The sequence below is a fragment of the Leguminivora glycinivorella genome, chromosome 19, assembly GCF_023078275.1.
Source record: "Leguminivora glycinivorella isolate SPB_JAAS2020 chromosome 19, LegGlyc_1.1, whole genome shotgun sequence".
Taxonomy (NCBI): Eukaryota; Metazoa; Arthropoda; class Insecta; order Lepidoptera; family Tortricidae; genus Leguminivora; species Leguminivora glycinivorella.
The window spans coordinates 14,534,289-14,553,102 of record NC_062989.1 but is presented as its reverse complement, the minus strand read 5'-3'; the positions used below and the strand labels follow the sequence as shown (position 1 = coordinate 14,553,102).

Below are 18,814 nucleotides of genomic sequence, written 5' to 3'. Positions count from 1 at the left end.
GAAATATATAAAGTAACTGAGTTGACCGTGACGTCACTCGATTCGATTTTATATAAATTCCATACTAGCAAGTCGTTCAAATTTGTTTTGACAGTTCTTAAAAAGAAGCTGATTTTGACTAGGAGGCAAGTAGCCTATTGGGGGGGGGGGGGAGGTTCACCTACATTTTTCAAATTTGCCGCCTTTTTAGTAACCTTCTATACATATATTCAAAGGGCAGTGCCAAAATATTTTGTAATTGTAGTTTTCAATACACGAGTATTTGTTTAAGACGTTCACTACCCGACAAAAAATGACGCAATTTACCTAATTACATGAGAAATTAAGACTAAACTTAAAAGCTAATGTCTAAAATAGGCCCTTGAGGCATTGTACCAAGGATACTGGCGACATTTCCTAGTTGTAACCGCCCTCTTGTATGGTGAGAACCCGCCCAACGGGTTGTCAAGTTCACGAGTGCCCACCACGCGGGTTCTTGGTTTGCAAAAGTGTTAAATGAGCATTTCTTTTTTTTGCCATTAAAAAAAATAGGATTGTTTTAGGGAATTTTAGGTCAATTGTACTCAGAATCACGAGTACTTTCAATCTCACTGGGAGGCAAAAAGTGTCCCAGAATTTCCATACATTTTTGTTACTTTCCTCTTTTGTTACCCCATACAACATGTACGGAAAATGGTAACAAAATAAGAAAAAATCGTATGGGACAATTTTTTTGACTACTAGGATTGAAAAAGCTAGTAATTCTGAGTAGAAATAGCTTTTTTTTTTTAAATATCACACTTCATAAAAGTGGCAAAAAAAAAAGAAATGCTCAAATATTGTTTCAGTTTTAAAGTGAAGGGACAGTAAATGATACCACTGTAAGTTCGCTTTTATAAAACAACACAGTATTGAGTGTGCAAAATGAGATTAATTTATTATATTTTAATACTATCTCTACTATTGATATTACATTTTGATAACCACATGAGTGTAAATGTGAAAAATTATATGTACTTATATATTTATATAGGAAGATAAATATGTGACCAGACTCTTTAGCACAACTTGCCTTGTCGCGCGCAAGTCCATACATCAAGCGCGACTTCAAGTATGGACTCGACAAGTTGTGCTAGAGGGGCAGAGCGTCGAAAAAATAGAAATGTCAACCGTATAGCCAAAGAGTTATTAATTGTAAAAGACGCGTAAAGCCTGGGAAAATTTTGTAAGGTACAGCGGGGCAAATCCCGACTGGGGTTCAAATTTAGGTAACTGATCCATTTTTTCCATTATTACACTATTAAGTTGAGTTTTTAGCATCTGGCCCCCGAGTCGATATTGCTCCGCTGTACCTTATCTGTAGTAGCGTTCGTAAAGGGACGTCAAGTTGGTACAACTCTAATAATTGCTACGTAGCATATGCGAGCCGAACGTTGTCGGAATCGCCCGATCGGGAGTGTCCAACCACTGATTCGCAGAAAGAGTTATAATACTTGAAACATCTACACCGTGTTTTGAACCGTAAGGATTTAGACACTAGGTTCTTAGAGAAATCAATTGTATTTGACCTAAAGAACCTTCACTTAAAGTTAACGGAATTAAATAAAAACTCGGTGTACACAATTAATGGATCTTTGCTAATAGTGAGATCTCAAATAATACCACTACTTATTTATACTCACTTCAATGGCGTATCAAAAAAAATGTATGAATGTTGATTTGAACTAAGTTCGAAATATAAGATTAGATGTATCTACATTATGATCAGCTGCAAAAGTGCATGGCAAATTTATCAATGAATTCATTCATAATTTCTCCATGCAATTTTGCAGTTCACTGTACAGCCAAATTGTTGTCTAAAATTCAAAATTAAAATAAAATTATCTATGTTGTTTAGCTAATTTGTAGATATTAAAACTTTTTTCATACTTTTAAAATATTATTGTCAATGATTCCGAACAAGAAACATATTAAATCAATTTTGTAATAAGCGGGAACATCCGCTAACGATTCTTCAAGTTCTTATATTAAAGGAAAAAAATAGAAAAAAAATATGCTTCCGGCGGGACTGGAATCAGCATCAACCGCAGACTAGGCGTCCGCTCTTAACCAATGAGGAGGCACACTCATAGATGGCGCCACCTTATTAGTCCATTGCACAGATAAAGAATTTCATACGTGAGAGCGAGAAGATTTTTTTTCTCTCTCACACATATGACAGTGACATGCCTAGACACTTGCACAGGCGCCGCCTGGCGGGATAAAATGTCATTGTGCCTCCTCATTGAACTACAGAAGCCACGCCGGAATTCTTTCCATTCTACTTATGTTATGTATTATTTTTATCTAAATATTTCGTTAAGCACAACTTTTTTCCGTGGATTACTTGTTAAGTTAAGCAAACAGATATGTTTGAAAGTTTGTTAGTTATTTTGTATTATTTATAAATAGAGTACGTTCACAAAGTCTTGTATCTCAAGCAGAGTAATGGCTTCTCTGTACCATCGGCAATGTTGGCCGATTAGATTTCGTGGTGCACAATAATGGCCGCCATTTTATCTTATTGCCTTAAAAATTGTCAAAATGGCGACCATGGGCAACTACGGAATGAAGCCAACGATTGAAGTTTAAAGAATTCATATGAACCTCTTAAAATATATTATATCAAACCAAATGAATTAATAAAATATACGGTTCTTGTTCCATAGTATACGATAAAAAACAGAATGTACATACTTACGATATCACAGTATCCTTTTTTTACGTTGGGGCATATGTGACATCACAAATGCACTTATAAGTAGTTTTAGTTTACCCCTTAAGTCCCACGGACGCGAAATATAGACAGCAATGACAGACAAAATTCAATTCTATTTTAAGAATTTTAAGGTTGTTTTTTCGCTGACGGTTTTTGATCGCTGGGACTTAGAGACATGGTGTATGAAAGTTTTTTTTTATATAAGATATTGGTTTGACCCCGATCCTGTAGATAGTTGAAGAATACATTCCAGAGAGTACGGGTCACCAATTATATTATAATACCAACGATCTTAACCCTTTGGTCGCCCTATAGTGTACAGACGTCATCTGTACCTTGGTACAGCCGTAGTATTAAATATAGATGCGGACAAATTGCCTAAATGAGCATTTCTTTTTTTTGCCATTTTTTTTATTTCGATTTTTTTAGGGAATTTTAGGTCAATTGTACTCAGAATCACGAGTACTTTCAATCTCACTGGGAGACAAAAAGTGTCCCAGAATTTCCGTACATTTTTGTTACTTTCCTCTTTTCTTACCCTACACAACATGTACGGAAAATGGTAACAAAATAAGAAAACATCGTATGGGACAATTTTTTTAACTACTAGAATTGAAAAAGCTAGTGATTCTGAGTAGAAATACCATTATACTTTTTCAAAATATCACATTTCATAAAAGTGGCGAAAAAAAGAAATGCTCAAATGTACAGTCAGACCAAAAAGAGTTGAAATTAAAAAGTGCCAACCTTGTAACGTCATCCCTTTCAAATCAATATGTTGTGTGAGAAAATGAGACGACACTACTTTATTGCTTATACGTTAAGGTTGTGGATACATCTTTTTGGCACTTTGTCCGCAACTTTATTGAACACTAACTTGACTGTACCTAGCCAACGTGACAATAGCTTACGCTTTGTAAGCGTTTCGTAGCTAGCTATCCCCATAGCTCTTCTGTAATGACGTGACAGAGCCAGACTGTGTTTCGATAGCCACGTAGCATAAACGATTGTCACTTCATAGGGTTAAGTGACCATATAATATTATATATCTTATTGTTTCAATAAGGTTTATTTTCCAGTTAACAATGTGCACGATGTTTTATTTTCATACTAATATTTATAAATATTAAGCATTTGGAATATTCGGAATTAGGTTAAATATCGTTCTTATTGCGGAGAAGAAAATTGCTAGTTACTCTTATAACCTTCTAAGTCCCAACGTCCTTTTAAAAGGACAAATTCAAAATTTTAATGTAACTCCTATCCTATGGTAGTAAAGTTCAAAATTGACTGGGGCTCAGATGGTTAATGTATGTTCACGTTCAGTTTTAAACAAATTATTCTTGTTAAAACTTATTTTAGTGTTGTTAGAAGTGTGGTGAAATGAATGTAATACTGTTTGGCCGTTACCATGTTCTCTGAAGCTATTAAATTAAATTATGTATAATACTGTGAATGGAATAAGTTATTTGACAGTTTTAACGCCAACTTTTGATAGCTTGCCAAGCAAATGTAGACCCTATTTTTTTGTATGACGGTTGTTTTGGCGGTGTAAGTGCGTTTCACATTATCCGACCCGATATCGGATGTCTGACCGATATCCCATCCATTACAGGCGCCATTTTGGATTGTTTCCATTGAAATCCTTCCGACATCTGATATCGGATCGGATAATGTGAAAACGGACTAAGCATTTCTAGTGGCGTTTTTTAGTAACTGGGTGGGTGTACTGGGTATCTTAGACATCGTCTCAATCGCTTGCGATAATATCGTTCTCGTAATCGTAACTTAGCTTTCTCTATCGTTCTGTCGTATTGGCGGGATAAAGGCACGATTAATATCGTACGTCGTATACGTTAATACGTACAAGCGATTTTGGCGTCAGCTAAGTACCTACTCTGTTACTATCACTGATTGGCGTTACAATAGTTAAGTCTAAGAAGTATGTGTTGACGGATTAAAATATGATATGTGAAGATATATCTACTTAATAAATTCTTTGTTTTTTTTCTAATTTGCCCTTTGATTTGAACGCTATACTATCATGCGCGGCGCGTCATTTTGAACCTTTTCCCGATGTACAACTTGTTTACATTGGACTGCAGCTGCCTGTGTCTTTATAAAGTCGCTGTCAATAGAATTTGTGAACAATGTAAACAAACCTTGTAGTCAAAATGTCTATCTCCATTCTAACTCATCAGCTACGGGCTAAATCCATGTGTTATTTCCATAGCTGGGCACCGTTAATCAAATAGTTAACTTCGATAATCGTTAATCCGTTACTTAAAAAGTTAACTTCGTTAATCGTTAAAGCGATACATTTCGGTAGATTTAACGGAAGTTAAAGTTAATCGATAATCCGTTAACACGTCATAAAAATAGGACTTCACTGTAGGTATTATGTATTTGTATTTACTAAGTATCCACCAAAAACCATTAAACGTGACGCCAATCGGTAAAAAACCGAAATGTAATAATTACGGTCTCTTCGGGCCTCTTCTTACCGCCCTTGGTTAGCTAAATCCTAGGTTTTACTTCGGATCGGTAATTATTGGGTCATTCATGCGGTCGCAATCGTGGTGCGTCGGTTCTTCAGATTGAGGTTTGAGACGACAACTCGATGCTGTGGGTCACGATAACTTGGTTGCGCGATTTGTCTGTCATGTCATGCTTGATGATTGCACTCTATTCCCAGATTAGTGATCGATATAGCACGTCTAATAAGATTTAGAAGATCTCGAATAAGTGATCCAAAGTCGCCAATTGGTCTTTAGACTGTTTATAACCGACGGATCTGCTTTTACCGATAAATCCTAGGTTTTGCCGTACTACGGGCTTTTACAGTAGCAGTCAGGACGTGGTTTTCGCGGCGCAGCGAGCCGCTTGGGGTGCTGGATTAACGATTAACGGACTCGATGAAATTTAACGGAAGTTAACGAATCCGTTAACATTTTTTAAAGTTAACTTAAAAGTTAATCCGTTAACCGAAATGTTAACTTCGTTAATTAACGATTAACGGATTAACGAGTTAATGCCCAGCTATGGTTATTTCATCAGTTCATCTCACATTATGATCCTCAACCTTTGAAATAATAAAATTGTGCTAAAATATTGATATTTTATATAATAGTTTGTTTACATTGTAGACAATTTCTATTGACGACGATTTTACGTCATTAGCACTCAAAGGGTTAAGTCAGTACATACTGTCAAATCATATTTCATAGGCCGGGATAAGATTTTTTAGTACATGTTGAATTCGTTTCAAAAGAATGTCATGTGAAGATGTGAATATATTTAATTACCAACTAGATCATTGTAACATCGGTGTTCGTGTGGTTTGAGAAATAAAACTACGAATTTATACTGTGAATGTCATTATTTTATTTTAAAGTACCTTCCATACTTTCATACAGTAAATCTACCAGCTAAATTGTTTAGCTGTACAAGAACGCAACGCAATCACAAATTGCACTAGTGCTTCATATAACCTAACAACGAGAATCATAAGGCCGCTTTAGATATGGCTTAATTTAAAAGACTGAAAAATATACATTTGTAAAAGAAATCAGCTCGGAAGTAGGTTAAAAACTATTCTAATAAGATACTAAACTAAGCCACGTCTAAAGGAGTCTTCACATAATCGGTATGAATCAACTCAATGTCGCATCACACTTTAATAATCAGTCTGTCTGTGCACACGGCTTATCCTATATTTACATGAAGGTGTATATCCGCTCGCCCGGATCGCAGACGCCGCGCTAGAGCAGCGTGAGGCTGACGCGCCGGTCCTGGATACTAGCCATGTGACGCGTGTTGAGCGCGCGCTGCGCGTCAAACGGCGTACGGAACGCCACGCGAGCGTCGCCCGTCGGCTGGCCGCGCTCGTTGTACCGTCTAATAACATCATCTTGAGTGAGCTCGAAATCGCCGAAGAAGTTGAGAATATCATCGACCGAAGCGCGGAACGGGACGTTCTCTAAAGAGAGCACGCAGCCTGGCGCGCCGAAGTCTTCCAGCGCGGAATCATCGTCTTCGCGCATGTCCCTCGGCTCCCGGGCGCCGTTGTCGAAGGCCCCTCGCCCCCTGCCGCGGCCGCGGGCGCCGCCCCGGGCGTCGAAGCCGCCGCGGGCGCGGCCGCCGCGGTCGAAGCCGCCCCGGCCGCGGTCGCTCCAGGCCCTGCCCTGGTCGAAGCCTCCTCTATTGTTATTGTTGAAACCGCCCCGGTCGAAACCGCCTCGGTCGAAACTGCGGTCGAAGCCACCCCGGTCGAAGCCTCCTCTGCCGCGGAAACCGCCGCGTTTAGCTCCGCGCGGGCCGTCGAAGAATTGCGGGGGGCCGTTGCCGTGGGGACCGTTCCCGTGGGGACCGTTCCCGTGCGGCCCGTTATCCATCGGCCCGTCTCTATGATCGGCCTGCTTGGGTCCCTCTAGAGCTTCCTCTACGACGCCGCGCGGCACTAGATCGACGGTGACTCTGCAGCCGTCGAGATTATGTCCGTGTTTGGAGGCGGCCCGGCGCGCTTCGCTCGCCGTCCGGAACTCGCAGAAGCAGTCGCCCGAAGGGACGCCGGCCGGATCCAGCATGAGATGGATTCGCGCCGGCACCGCGCCCGTGTCCGACAAGAACGTTACTATGGTCCGGTCCGTGGCATCACAGGGCAGCCCCTTCATCAGCACGCAGTCGAGCTCGTCTTCAATGTCCTGTCCTTGCGTTATCTGCGGTTGCATCTGGTTGGGGAAGCCGGGACGGTTGGCCCAGTTGGCGGCGGCGGCGCGCGGGTCCATGGCTCCGTTGCCGGGGAATCCGGCGAACTGTGGGTTCGGAGGGAAGTTGCCGGCGAAGGGTTGTTGTTGCTGAACGAAGGGCGCCGAAAAGAAGGGCACCTGCTGTTGGCCTTGAGGGGGTTGCTGAGGCTGGGGGCCTTCGAACCTGCGCTGGCGCGGGTCTCTCGGTCCTCGGTCTTCCACGGGCTCCATCTGCTGCGGCTCGTTCGGACCCGAGAAATCAATCCTATCACTTTGAATAGCCTTCTCTTTTTCATACTCTTCGTTAGTGACAGCTGTGATAATCGGCAGTCTCTTTCCGAATGCGTAATTGTTCCGCCTCTCGAACGCCATTCTCGCGTCTTCGGGCTTGGCGAATTGGACGAAGGCGGTCTTAGTTCTGGTCATGCGGCAGTCGTTGAGCATGATGGAGAGTAGAGAGAAATCGCTGAAGGTTTTGATGATGTCGTGTTCTTTGACAAAGTTCGGAAGCTCTGAGAGACGCAGGACACTACAAATTGGAGCAGGTTGTGGGGGAGGGATGCGCGGTTGGTTCTCTTCGGGAGCGTTATCGTCTCGGAAAGGCATGTACGAGTCGATTGCGCTCTCATAAGTGTCATCATCTAACGCTTCTACTACGACCGTCTCGCCCTTCAACTCGTTATTCTTCCGTTGTAAAGCGAGCTGCTTGGAGCGAGGATCGCAGAATCTCACGAAGATGTTGCCGGTGCGACGGCCGGTGTTGTCGTTGATCATCTTGATGCCGTGCTTGTCGATGAGGAATGGGAAGAAGCGACGGACGTCTCCGTAGCTGGTGTGGTTGGGCGCGTTTCTGACGGCCACGCAACAGTCTGGAGTCGTGTGTTGCTGATCATTTTCAAAGCGGGAGCGACCGTCTCGCCTAAAACCACCGCCACCTCGAGGTCCGCCGCCTCTTCCGCCGGCAAATCTGTTTCCACCATTCTGCTCACCCTGGAAAGCGTTAGGGTTACGCTTTTTACCCAATTCGCTCAGCTTGTTGTAAGCGTCATTGATGGCGGGGTCACTGAATCTGTTTACCGGCGAATCCATCCCGTTAGGCGATCCCTGCATGGAAGCGATGGCGTTGTTCATGATCTGCTGCATGTTCGGATTGACCTGGTTCACGCTTGCGAACATGGGCGCCGGCGGGGGCGCGGGGGTGTCGTCGACGAGATTGATCGTCTTATCGGGAGACTTGCGGTTGTTGCGGCGGTCGTGGGAGCGGCGGGGCGAGGACCTATCGGATCGCTCTCGGGATCGGCTGCGGTCTTTCCTGTCCCGTTTGCGATCTCGTCTATCGCGACTGCGGCTGCGATCTCTGCGGCGTCTCTCGCGCGAGCGCGATCGGTCTCGCCTATCCCGTTTGCGATCCTTGCGATCTCTGTCGCGCGACCTGGATCGTGTTCGCGAACGCCGTCTATCCTTTTCCTTGCTGCGTTTCCGTTCTGTTCTGTCGTCTTCGTCTAAGATTTCCGTGGGGCTGACGAGCGGCGCGGGGGGTTCTATGACGGCGGGTTGCGGGATTTCGCTAGGGTTGCCTATGCCAGGGATGCCAAAGCCCGACATGGAGTTGCCGAGCGCGGCCGAGAAGGGCGTGATGGCGGGCGTCACGGTGACGGGCGCGGGCAGCACGGGCGCGGGCGCGGGGGCGGGCGCGGGCGCCGTGAGCGTGAGGATGGGTACGGTCTGCCGCGCCTGCTCGATCACCTTGTGCATCTCGGAACGGGAGCTCAGGAGCAGTTTCACCTGAATCTCCTTTATTTTCCCGCAGTCGAGCATCATCGCTTGGCGGGCATCCTCGTCCGTACTGGAACAATATGATACTAGTTTAGACATAGTGCTTTCGTGTCTATCGAAATATTAACATGAGAAAATAAAAGAGATGAGATTTTACTTACATATTGAATCAACCAGAATAGTTACCTCAAAACCTAAGTACCTTGTACCTTTTTAAATATGGTGTTATTCGGCTAGTTCCTATTTATAGCTTATGGCGAAATTATGTTAGAAAAGCAGACACGCTATAACGAATATAATCATTTTACGAAAAGTTACTTTTTGTTGTAAATTATCACAGTTCCTCAGTCAGCTTTCAAAATTGAAATTAAATGAAATAAAATTCATTCGAAACAACACGTTACATCTTGGCATTTGGCAATTACATTAGTTGTTGTACGGAGCATTCCACAATTTTCAATTTAACGCGAGCTTAGCCGCGGGAAAAAGCTAGTACTTACATATATTGTCAGACATATATATATCGTCACTACTTTTAAAAAAACGTCTGTCAATGAAAAGAAAATTGTAGTAAGTATGTATGGAATGCATATAGACTTAATGCGTTTTAACTTTGAGGAGCATCGTGAGATACGAGATTTTTTCAAAGTAGTGACGATATATTGAGTATTGGGTAACTCGGACGATTGAAAATGACGGCTCTATTCGAACTTTAAGATACAGATTCGTAAGTGAGAACACGAGACATCTATCCCAGATCTTGGTCTAAAAAAAAATAGGCATACCTACATATTAGCAATACCAGTTAGCTTTTAATTCGACTGAGAGGAAAGTAGCGTGTATGTACATACATAGTAATTGGCAGGGTAGACAGTTTTTTAAAGCCTTCTTGAGCTTACCGTGGGACCAGGGGCGGCTCACTCCGCGATTCTATCGCCGCGCTACAAGTACCTACATGCCGGCGGCCGCGAGTTTGCGGCCTAATCAGGGGTGGCGCGTGTTCTCACGGAACGCACGTTCGCACTTTCTAATGTTACTTTACGTCGCGAGTTTTTTTTAAGGTTCATATGCTATGTCCGCGTGTGGAATGGCTAATAATGCTTAGTTAAATAGATATCATGAATAAAATAAATACCATAGGACATGTTTACACAGATCTACTATTGATTAAGTCCCCCGAAAAGATTCAATAAGGCTTGTGATGTTGGAACTTAAACAAAAATATATAAATACCATATATGTACATATATATATTATATACCTAGAAAGTACCCAAGACTTGAATATAATAGTATAACATTTTATCTGAGTAAATCGTTTTAATCCGTAGGTAACCCTATCACCGGGCGCCGCGCACGTCCGGCTCGTTTCTTTGTTAGAATTTTGTAGGTATTTAAAAAGGCGGCATGTCGTGAACATCAAAGCAGTGGGCCTTCTGTACTTGTACTATTATATATTCTGTGGTGGGACTCTTGAGTACTTACCCTGATAAAATTAAATAAATCTAAGCACCTAAGAATGTCGTATACAATTCACACAACTGGTAGGTACATACATAAACTTCGTCGATGTCGACGGCTCTTGATTCTTAAGAATCTTATGAAAAAATTGCATTTCATCCACAAGGGTGCAAAGTAATTTCATACAAATTTTTACTTCATGTCTTAAGCTGGTTGGTAGAATCTACCTATTTTAACCCTTCGAGTCCCAGCGACATCATATGATGTCAGTAAATATAAGTAAATACATATAGATGCTTGGGACTCCAAGGGTTAACCCTTCGTATGTTGCCAGTATGTCATTTTTTGTCACAGAAAAAGTGACCTTGACATTTAAAACAATAGACATACGAGAGGTTAAAAAATGATTTTGAATTATAACTAAATTTTCAGTACAGATGGTGTACTTTTTACGCACTAGTACGAGAAGTGCTTCATTATATGCTAGGTCGAAACTTTGGAGGCTCATCTGTACTGAAAAACGTCGTACGATACACGTGCGAAAAGGAAATTCGAAACTCGTGTCGATTTAAAACACTCCCTTCGGTCGTGTTTTAATTTATCGCCACTCGTTTCCAACTTCCTTTTTTACGCACTTGTATCGTAATGTACTATTTCAGTACCTACAGATGGTGTTTTTTTACGCACTGCCACTGCACGCCTGGTTCATTATATGCCAGGTCGAAACTTCAGATGGCCATCTGTACCTACTGAAAAACGTCGTACGATACATGTGCGAAAAGTAAATTCGTAACTCGTGTCAATTTAAAACACTCCCTTCGGTCATGTTGTAACACTGACTTGTTTTCAAAGAATTCAGAGCATGATAAATAAAATGTATACGTAAGTGATCCGCGATCTTATCTAGATGTATGGCGAGTCTGCCTCATAAAATTGGATACCTACAGTTTCATTGGGCATGGGCAGGTATCAGGTGTTTCATCCAACTGGCTAGGGTGTTTAGCCACAGAATATATAATAGTACAAGTACAGAAGGCCCACTGCTTTGCTGTTCCCGAAATGCCGCCCTTTTAAATACATAGCTACAAAATTCTTACAAAGAAACGAGCCGCACGTGCGCGGCGTCCGGTGATAGGGTTACCAATGGATCCATACGAATTAATACTCACATAAAATGTTATACTATTATATTTAAGTTTTTGGTACTTTCTAGGTATATATACTGTATTTATATATTTTTATTCAAGTTCCAACATTTGTGATGAACTTATTGAACTTTTCCGTGGGACTTAATCAATAGTAGACCTGTGTAAGAATGTCTTTATTATGGTATTTATTTTAATCAATATGTCTTAGCGGCTGTGACAGCTGTCAAACGCGGACATTAGCTTAAAAAAACCTCGCGACGTAAAGTAACAATAGAAAGTGCGAACGTGCATTCCGTGAGAACGCGCGCCACCCCTGAGTAGGCCGCGAACTCGCGGCCGCCAGCATGTAGCTACTTGTAGCGCGGCTATAGAATCGCGGAGTGAGCCACCCCAGGTTTAGCCAAGATGCCGAACAGTTAGCCTTGGAGCCGAGCGTTCGCCGGAGGGCGAGCGTGCGTACCTACACCCTTATGCAGCGTCGACTCAGGACACTTGTATGAGCTTCAATTGTTTGACGTGCACGTGCACGCCCGCCCTGCTGCACGCCCAATATGAGCGTGCACTCAGGCCTTACGGCCCAGTCACGACATTGGTCTAAGCGCGGCAGCGGTGAGCGGCCATACGTGCGAATGAAAGTCCCATCGCTGTGTCTCGCTTCAATGTATGGCCGCCGCTCACCGCTGTCGCGCTTAGACCATTGTCGTGACTAGGCCGTTACACTTACATATCATAGCGAACAAAATACCAACGTCTATTCATCATCCTCCTTGCGATGACGTTATTCCGGCATTAGTGCCTGGGGTCCGCTTTGACAACTGATCCCAAGATTTAGCGTAGGCACTAGTTTTACAAAAATACCAACGTCTATTAAACACAAATAATGAAAAGTAATTGCGCCGATTTATTTAGGTACTAAGTACCTTAAGTACCTACCATTATAAATTATAGATCTCATTATCTCTCAATTGTCTTTAGGTACAACCGTGGCATGTAAGGGAGTTTATATGTGAGAGTAAGGCCTGATTTAGACGACATGCGAACTCGCGTGCGATTTTAGTTACATTGCTGACTGTTGAGGTTATATACAATTTTGCACAGCCATCAAATACCGCAATGTAATAAAACTCGTATACGAGTTCTCGTACCGTCTAAATGGACCCTAAGTCCACAAGAAAAGATACGTTGCCTACATCGCATTAGTGCGACAACGCAACGCAATACTAGTATTAGAGCGACATGCCGACATTAACTATTATTAATGTAAGCATAAGCCATAAGTTATAAAGTTACCTTTACTCGTGGAACGACACATGTATAAAGTTGGGTAAATCCATTTTGCGTTAAGATTAGATATATAGGAGTGGAATTCCTTGCCGGCGGCTATATTTCCGAGCTCATATAACCCGGCAACCTTCAAATAAAGAGTGAACAGGCATCTTCTGGGCGAGCTCACTCCATCGTAGGCCACGCCTTTGCCTTTGGCTAGTCTGTGGCCAAGAGTAAGCCCATTTATAATTAAAAAAAAATATATATATAAAAGTTTGAAGTTAAGCGACACACATATAGGGCCGATTGCATCCAACCGTCGTCCGTCCCGTCTGTCACCGTTCAATTCAAGCGTTCGTTACATCAGGGTGCGTAGCCGAATGGCACAAACGCTCGTAGATATCTATCTCTATCGCTCGAGCGTATTGGCGCGACAGAGCCAGACTACCTTTCGCGGCGTTTCGTTTTCGTTCCGCGTCGCAGAAATGCCATTCGGCTACGGGGAGTACGGGGCCAGGGGCGGCTCACTCCGGCCTCCGCGACTATATCGCCGCGCTACAAGTAAATGCCAGTAGGCCCATTCTGTGGTGACGACAATATAATTCAATGTCGGCTGCTAGCGTGCAGTGATGCAGTCAGTTTGTTAATGTAATGTAGGTAAGAATTTTTCCCCTCACTAGCTCGGAAACACGTGTTTTGTCTTTTAATACCAGCGGGTAAAAACGCATTTTATCCACTAGTGGATAAAGTAATTTGACCTTGAATAGATGCAAATTTTCTGCTTTAAAATTGATAAAAGTGGGTTAATCTAGTGATGAAGATGTTTTACCACATGTGGAAGTACTGGAAGTAGTGATAAACGCGTTTTTTTGCGTTGTTCTTTCCTCGCTATAGTGAGGGGAAAAGTTTTGTGTTACACACGAGTGCAAATGTATTTTACTTCTCGTGTGTTGAAAAACTCGCAAGCTCAGGATTCTATTCTCGAACCACTCACTTCGCTCGTGGTTCAACTATAGAATCCTTTCGCTTGCTCGTTTTTCAATTCCACACTCGGCGTTAAAATACAACTTTGCACTCTTGTATAACAAATAACTATAGAATGACGGCATTTTATGAACATCAAAGAAGTGAGCCTTCTGTACTTGTACTATTATTGTATGGGAAGTTCCATAGACGTCTGCTGCTTGACGATGAAGTGTTTATCAAATGTGGTTGATGCAACAAGCCCTTAGTCTACGGTTTTCTTTCGACACAGACTACAACTACATAAATATATATTAGCGGCCGCTGCTAACCTCTGAGACACAGACACGGGCACCAGAATAGCCTCGAACCTCTCACCCCGTGGGTACATTCAACCAATTGGAACCAAAGGCCACTCTACAACCATGTCAAAATGACAAGCAGTAAGAAATTTCTTACAATCAGACTTATAACGACACTATGACATAGTTCTACAGTGGCCTAGGGTTCTAAATGTTCCAAGTGGTTGACTGTACATTGGCTTGACTCTTGATATACAGAGTGGGGCCTGTAACAAAGGCGAAGAATTGAACTCTAGGCTATTCTCCTTATACTGATCAACATTTGTTCGGCGACTTTTAAAAATAACTTGTATTTTGATTTTTATCACCCTTGAAAGTTTTTTCTAAGAGGTAATGTATTGCGAATTCTGTTAAGTCTAAAGTGTGACAGACAACGTCAATGACAACAATAATGGCGTACATTGAAGCTAATATTTATTTTGTATGAAATAGTTATTTGTTATACAAGGGGGCAAAGTTGTATTTTAACGCCGAGTGTGGAATTGAAAAACGAGCAAGTGAAAGGATTATATAGTTGAACCACGAGCGAAGCGAGTGGTTCGAGAATAGAATCCTGAACTTGCGAGTTTTTTAACACACGAGAAGTAAAATACATTTGCACCCGAGTGTAACACAAAACTTTTCCCCTCACTAATGCGAGGAAACTACAACGCAAAAAATGCGTCTATCACTGCTTCCAGTAGTTTCATAGGTGGTAAATCATCTTTATTACTAGATTCACCTACTTTTATTAATTTTAAAGCAGTTAGATTGACTTTATTCAAGGTCAAATTACTTTACCCACTAGTGGATAAAATGCGTTTTTACCCGCTGGTATTAAAGGACAAAACACGTGTTTCCGAGCTAGTGAGGGGAAAAATTAAAAATTTAAAGACTTCATAATTTTTAAAAGTCACTGAACAAATGTTGATCAGTATAAGGAGAATAGCCTACAGTTAAATTCTTCGCCTTTGTTACAGGCCCCACTCTGTATTGCAGTGTGACACGCCACACCCACACTACTCTAAGGTCAAACTAATCTTGTCACTACAAAAAGGCGCGAAATTCAAATTTTCTATGGACATTAAAGTCGATAAACCTTCGCAGTGTTTATTGCGCAATTGTCGACGCCATATTTTCTTTTAAAAACGGTTTGTCGGAAGGCCTTTATCAATTCCGAAATTCTACCCTTTCTATATGGTGCCAAATGCCAATGCCAACTGGATTACCCTTACCAAAAAGGGCGGAAGAGTGTGACCCATTGCGGTACGGTCCACGCACACTAAGGCAGTGTCCACACTCATGAGACACGGCGGCGTCGCGGCGCGCGCCACGACACCTGGAGGCGCGTCTTACATCCTTCCATGACATGCGTCTTATGAGTGTGGATGGTCCCTAAAACGTCTAGCAACTCTAGCATCAAAAATTATGCCAATAAGCGGTTAGACACATTCGATCAAAATCGCAGTCTATTTTTGTACCGATACAGCTAGGGTTTGTCACGAAAGGTGGGTTCGAGGCAGCTATACCCTAAGTGCGTTTTCACATTATCCGATCCGATATCGGATGTATGACCGATATCTCATATATTCAAGGCTCCATCTTTGATTTATGCCTAATTGCCTATGCAATTCTTCCGACATCCGATATCGGATCGGATAATGTGCCAAACCTGCCAAAACGCACTAAGGACCTACCTTTCACTAGACGACTGTGAAATCTTAGTCAAAATTCATGTTAAAATTGCATTGAATTCAGTTAGTAGGGACACTTTGTTGACAGAAGTTATACCTACACTACAGCCACACCTCGGACAATGGCGACCAAATATGTATATGAGAGGCGCGTTCCTAGCACACAGTCTAAGCTCGTGTAGGTGAACGCGTACTATGCTCGTATGAACGAAATATGACAGGTCGCCTGTTCGCGTTTTTGACAGACGGTAACTGTGAGGTAACCGAGAGAGGGTGGGCGGCACTTTCAGCGGGAAGCGGGAGTGGCCATACTATACGATAATACTCATTATTATACTGTGCTACAGCCGAATTTCAGCAAATGTGAACTTTTTAAAAATAAAAAAGTAAAACCGCCTTCAAAAAAAAAATAAGCGCGTTAGAAAACACGGAGAAAATATAAAGCAAAAAATAATATGATCATTATTAGATTTCCTACCTAAACCTAAATATCCAAACACCCAAATTATAAACTAATCAATTATTTTTGTAGTCGGTACCAGTCCTGTCCTGTTCGTCGAATCCTCGCCTTACTATTGCCTGTTTGCCCTACCCAACCTTAGGCAGCGTCCCCACTCATGAGACGCATGTCTTGCGGCGCGGAACGGACGTCTCCGCCACGCCGCCCGTATTAGCGCGCGCCGCGCCGCTTCGGGCGCGTCTTACGTGCTTCCTATACAAAATGTACTGAGGAGAAGTTTTTTGACGTCCGTTGCGCGCCACGAGACACGCGACGCCTAAGTGGGGACGCTGCCTTACGCAAGCTGGCCCCTATAACATTTGAAGGGTTCCCTCGATTTCTCCAAGATCCCAGACAGCAGACCCCGACTCGGGACTATCTCGTCTCGGAGTTATACCCGTACGAATAAAAAATGAATTTTGAAAATCAGTTCACGATTCTCGGAGATATACAGGGTGTCCCAGAAGTACCACGCCACAGTGACACCAGAGGTAGGGCAGCTCAATAGGACACTAACCAACCTAACATGACCTCAGTAAAATGTTCACCGTTTTCGTATAATTTCTAAAATAAGATTTTTTTAGAATCGGCCTCCGTTTAACATTTTTAGTTCTAGCATCTAATTTAAATTCTTTAAACGTTCCTTTTTGGTGTGTATCAAACCATGAATAGTTAATTTAGAAGCCAGATGTCTTATTTTGTCAGTAAATAACGATAAATCCTAAAAAAAATCATTACATTTTAATAACTACCTCAAAAACGTTAATTTTAACTTTGACCACCTCCCATGTTTTTTTATTATTTACATAAATATATTTAAAAATGTTATATATGAAAGAAACTCTTAGAAAGCGAGTGGCCCTCACACTTGGCCGTTTTTTTTTAATCAAAATCCGAATCGAAGACTAAAAACATTCTTATTTTTCTAATGAACTAGCAATTAAAAAAGAACGAATAATTAGAACCAAAATCGCACCGCATAACATGGCGCACCTACTGGCGTGCCCCGCATGTCCGCATAACTGCTCGGAGCCCGATATGAGAGACGCGACAGCCAGGTGTGTGTGTGGATTGAGTGAGCACCTTCCGAAAATAAAAAAAAATATGCTGATCATTTAGTAAAAGTTCTAAAACAATTGTAAAACGAATCTCTGAATTTGTAAAAAGATAAATCAAAAGATACAGCGATTAACATGTGCTCACTCAGTTCTCACAAAATACCAACGAAAACAGTGAATATATTCATTTAACATATAATATTTATATACTAACATTTGGTAAAAAATAGGCCAACCTACCTCTATAAATATTAGATCACCTAGTGACGTATTAAATTTTTTACAAATAGTTTTTTATGCTCACTCAATCCACACACTTTTGAAAAGCCGAATTTTGATGAAAACATAAGATTTAGACCGCTATTATATATGTATAGTTTAGTAAAAGTGAAATGGGAATTTGTAAAATACAAAACGAACCACTAACGTGTCAGGTTTTTTTATAATAAATTTTTGTAAGTGCTCACTCAGTCCACACGTTTTGAGAAAGTTAAAAATGTAAATATCTTACGATTTGTAGCACCTAAGACACTCGAAAGTACTTCAACATTTAGTAAAAATTTTTACTAAATATCCACCATCTAATATTTTATATTCGTTGTCTGGTTTTAAAGATATTCAGACATAACTTTTCTCATACAAATGTATCAAGTAGGGTGACCACACTATGTCGGCTCCTGATTTTCCCCACCTTCCCATTGTCATATTGAGATTGGGGAGTTTCGTTCAATTTTGATAATAGTTTACCGGATTTGTAAGTGGGAGCGAGAAAAGAATAACTATTTCTCGCTCCCACTTACAAATCCGGTACGCTCATCTGTTAGCGCGATTAGATTACCAGGTTCTGGTTTCTTACTAGTGAAGTATTATATTCTTTGTTTCTTACCAATTATCATTCATGTCCTTTTTAATGCATGCATGTCGATATGGTTATTATCCTGACGTCGATAAAAATTACACAATACACATCATCACTAGGCCAAGATAATAACCTAAAAACAGTTTGCAGATGGATAATTAGTATGGTATTAGTTTAATATTATCAAAATTGAACGAACGAAACTCCCCAATCTCAATAAGACAATGGGAAGGTGGGGAAAATCAGGAGCCGACATAGTGTAGTC

At 41.7% G+C, this 18,814-nt stretch overlaps 1 protein-coding gene across 1 annotated transcript in view; it reads right to left on the bottom strand.

Moving 5' to 3' along the window:
• Positions 1-6,097: 6,097 nt before the first annotated feature.
• The window catches only part of LOC125236376, a 36,214-nt gene continuing 23,497 nt past the window's right edge, over positions 6,098-18,814 (bottom strand). Inside the window, exon 3 of the mRNA XM_048143160.1 lies at positions 6,098-9,331. Coding sequence (XP_047999117.1) covers positions 6,499-9,331 — 2,833 coding nt within the window. The 3' untranslated portion in view covers positions 6,098-6,498. The remainder of the gene's footprint in view (positions 9,332-18,814) is intronic.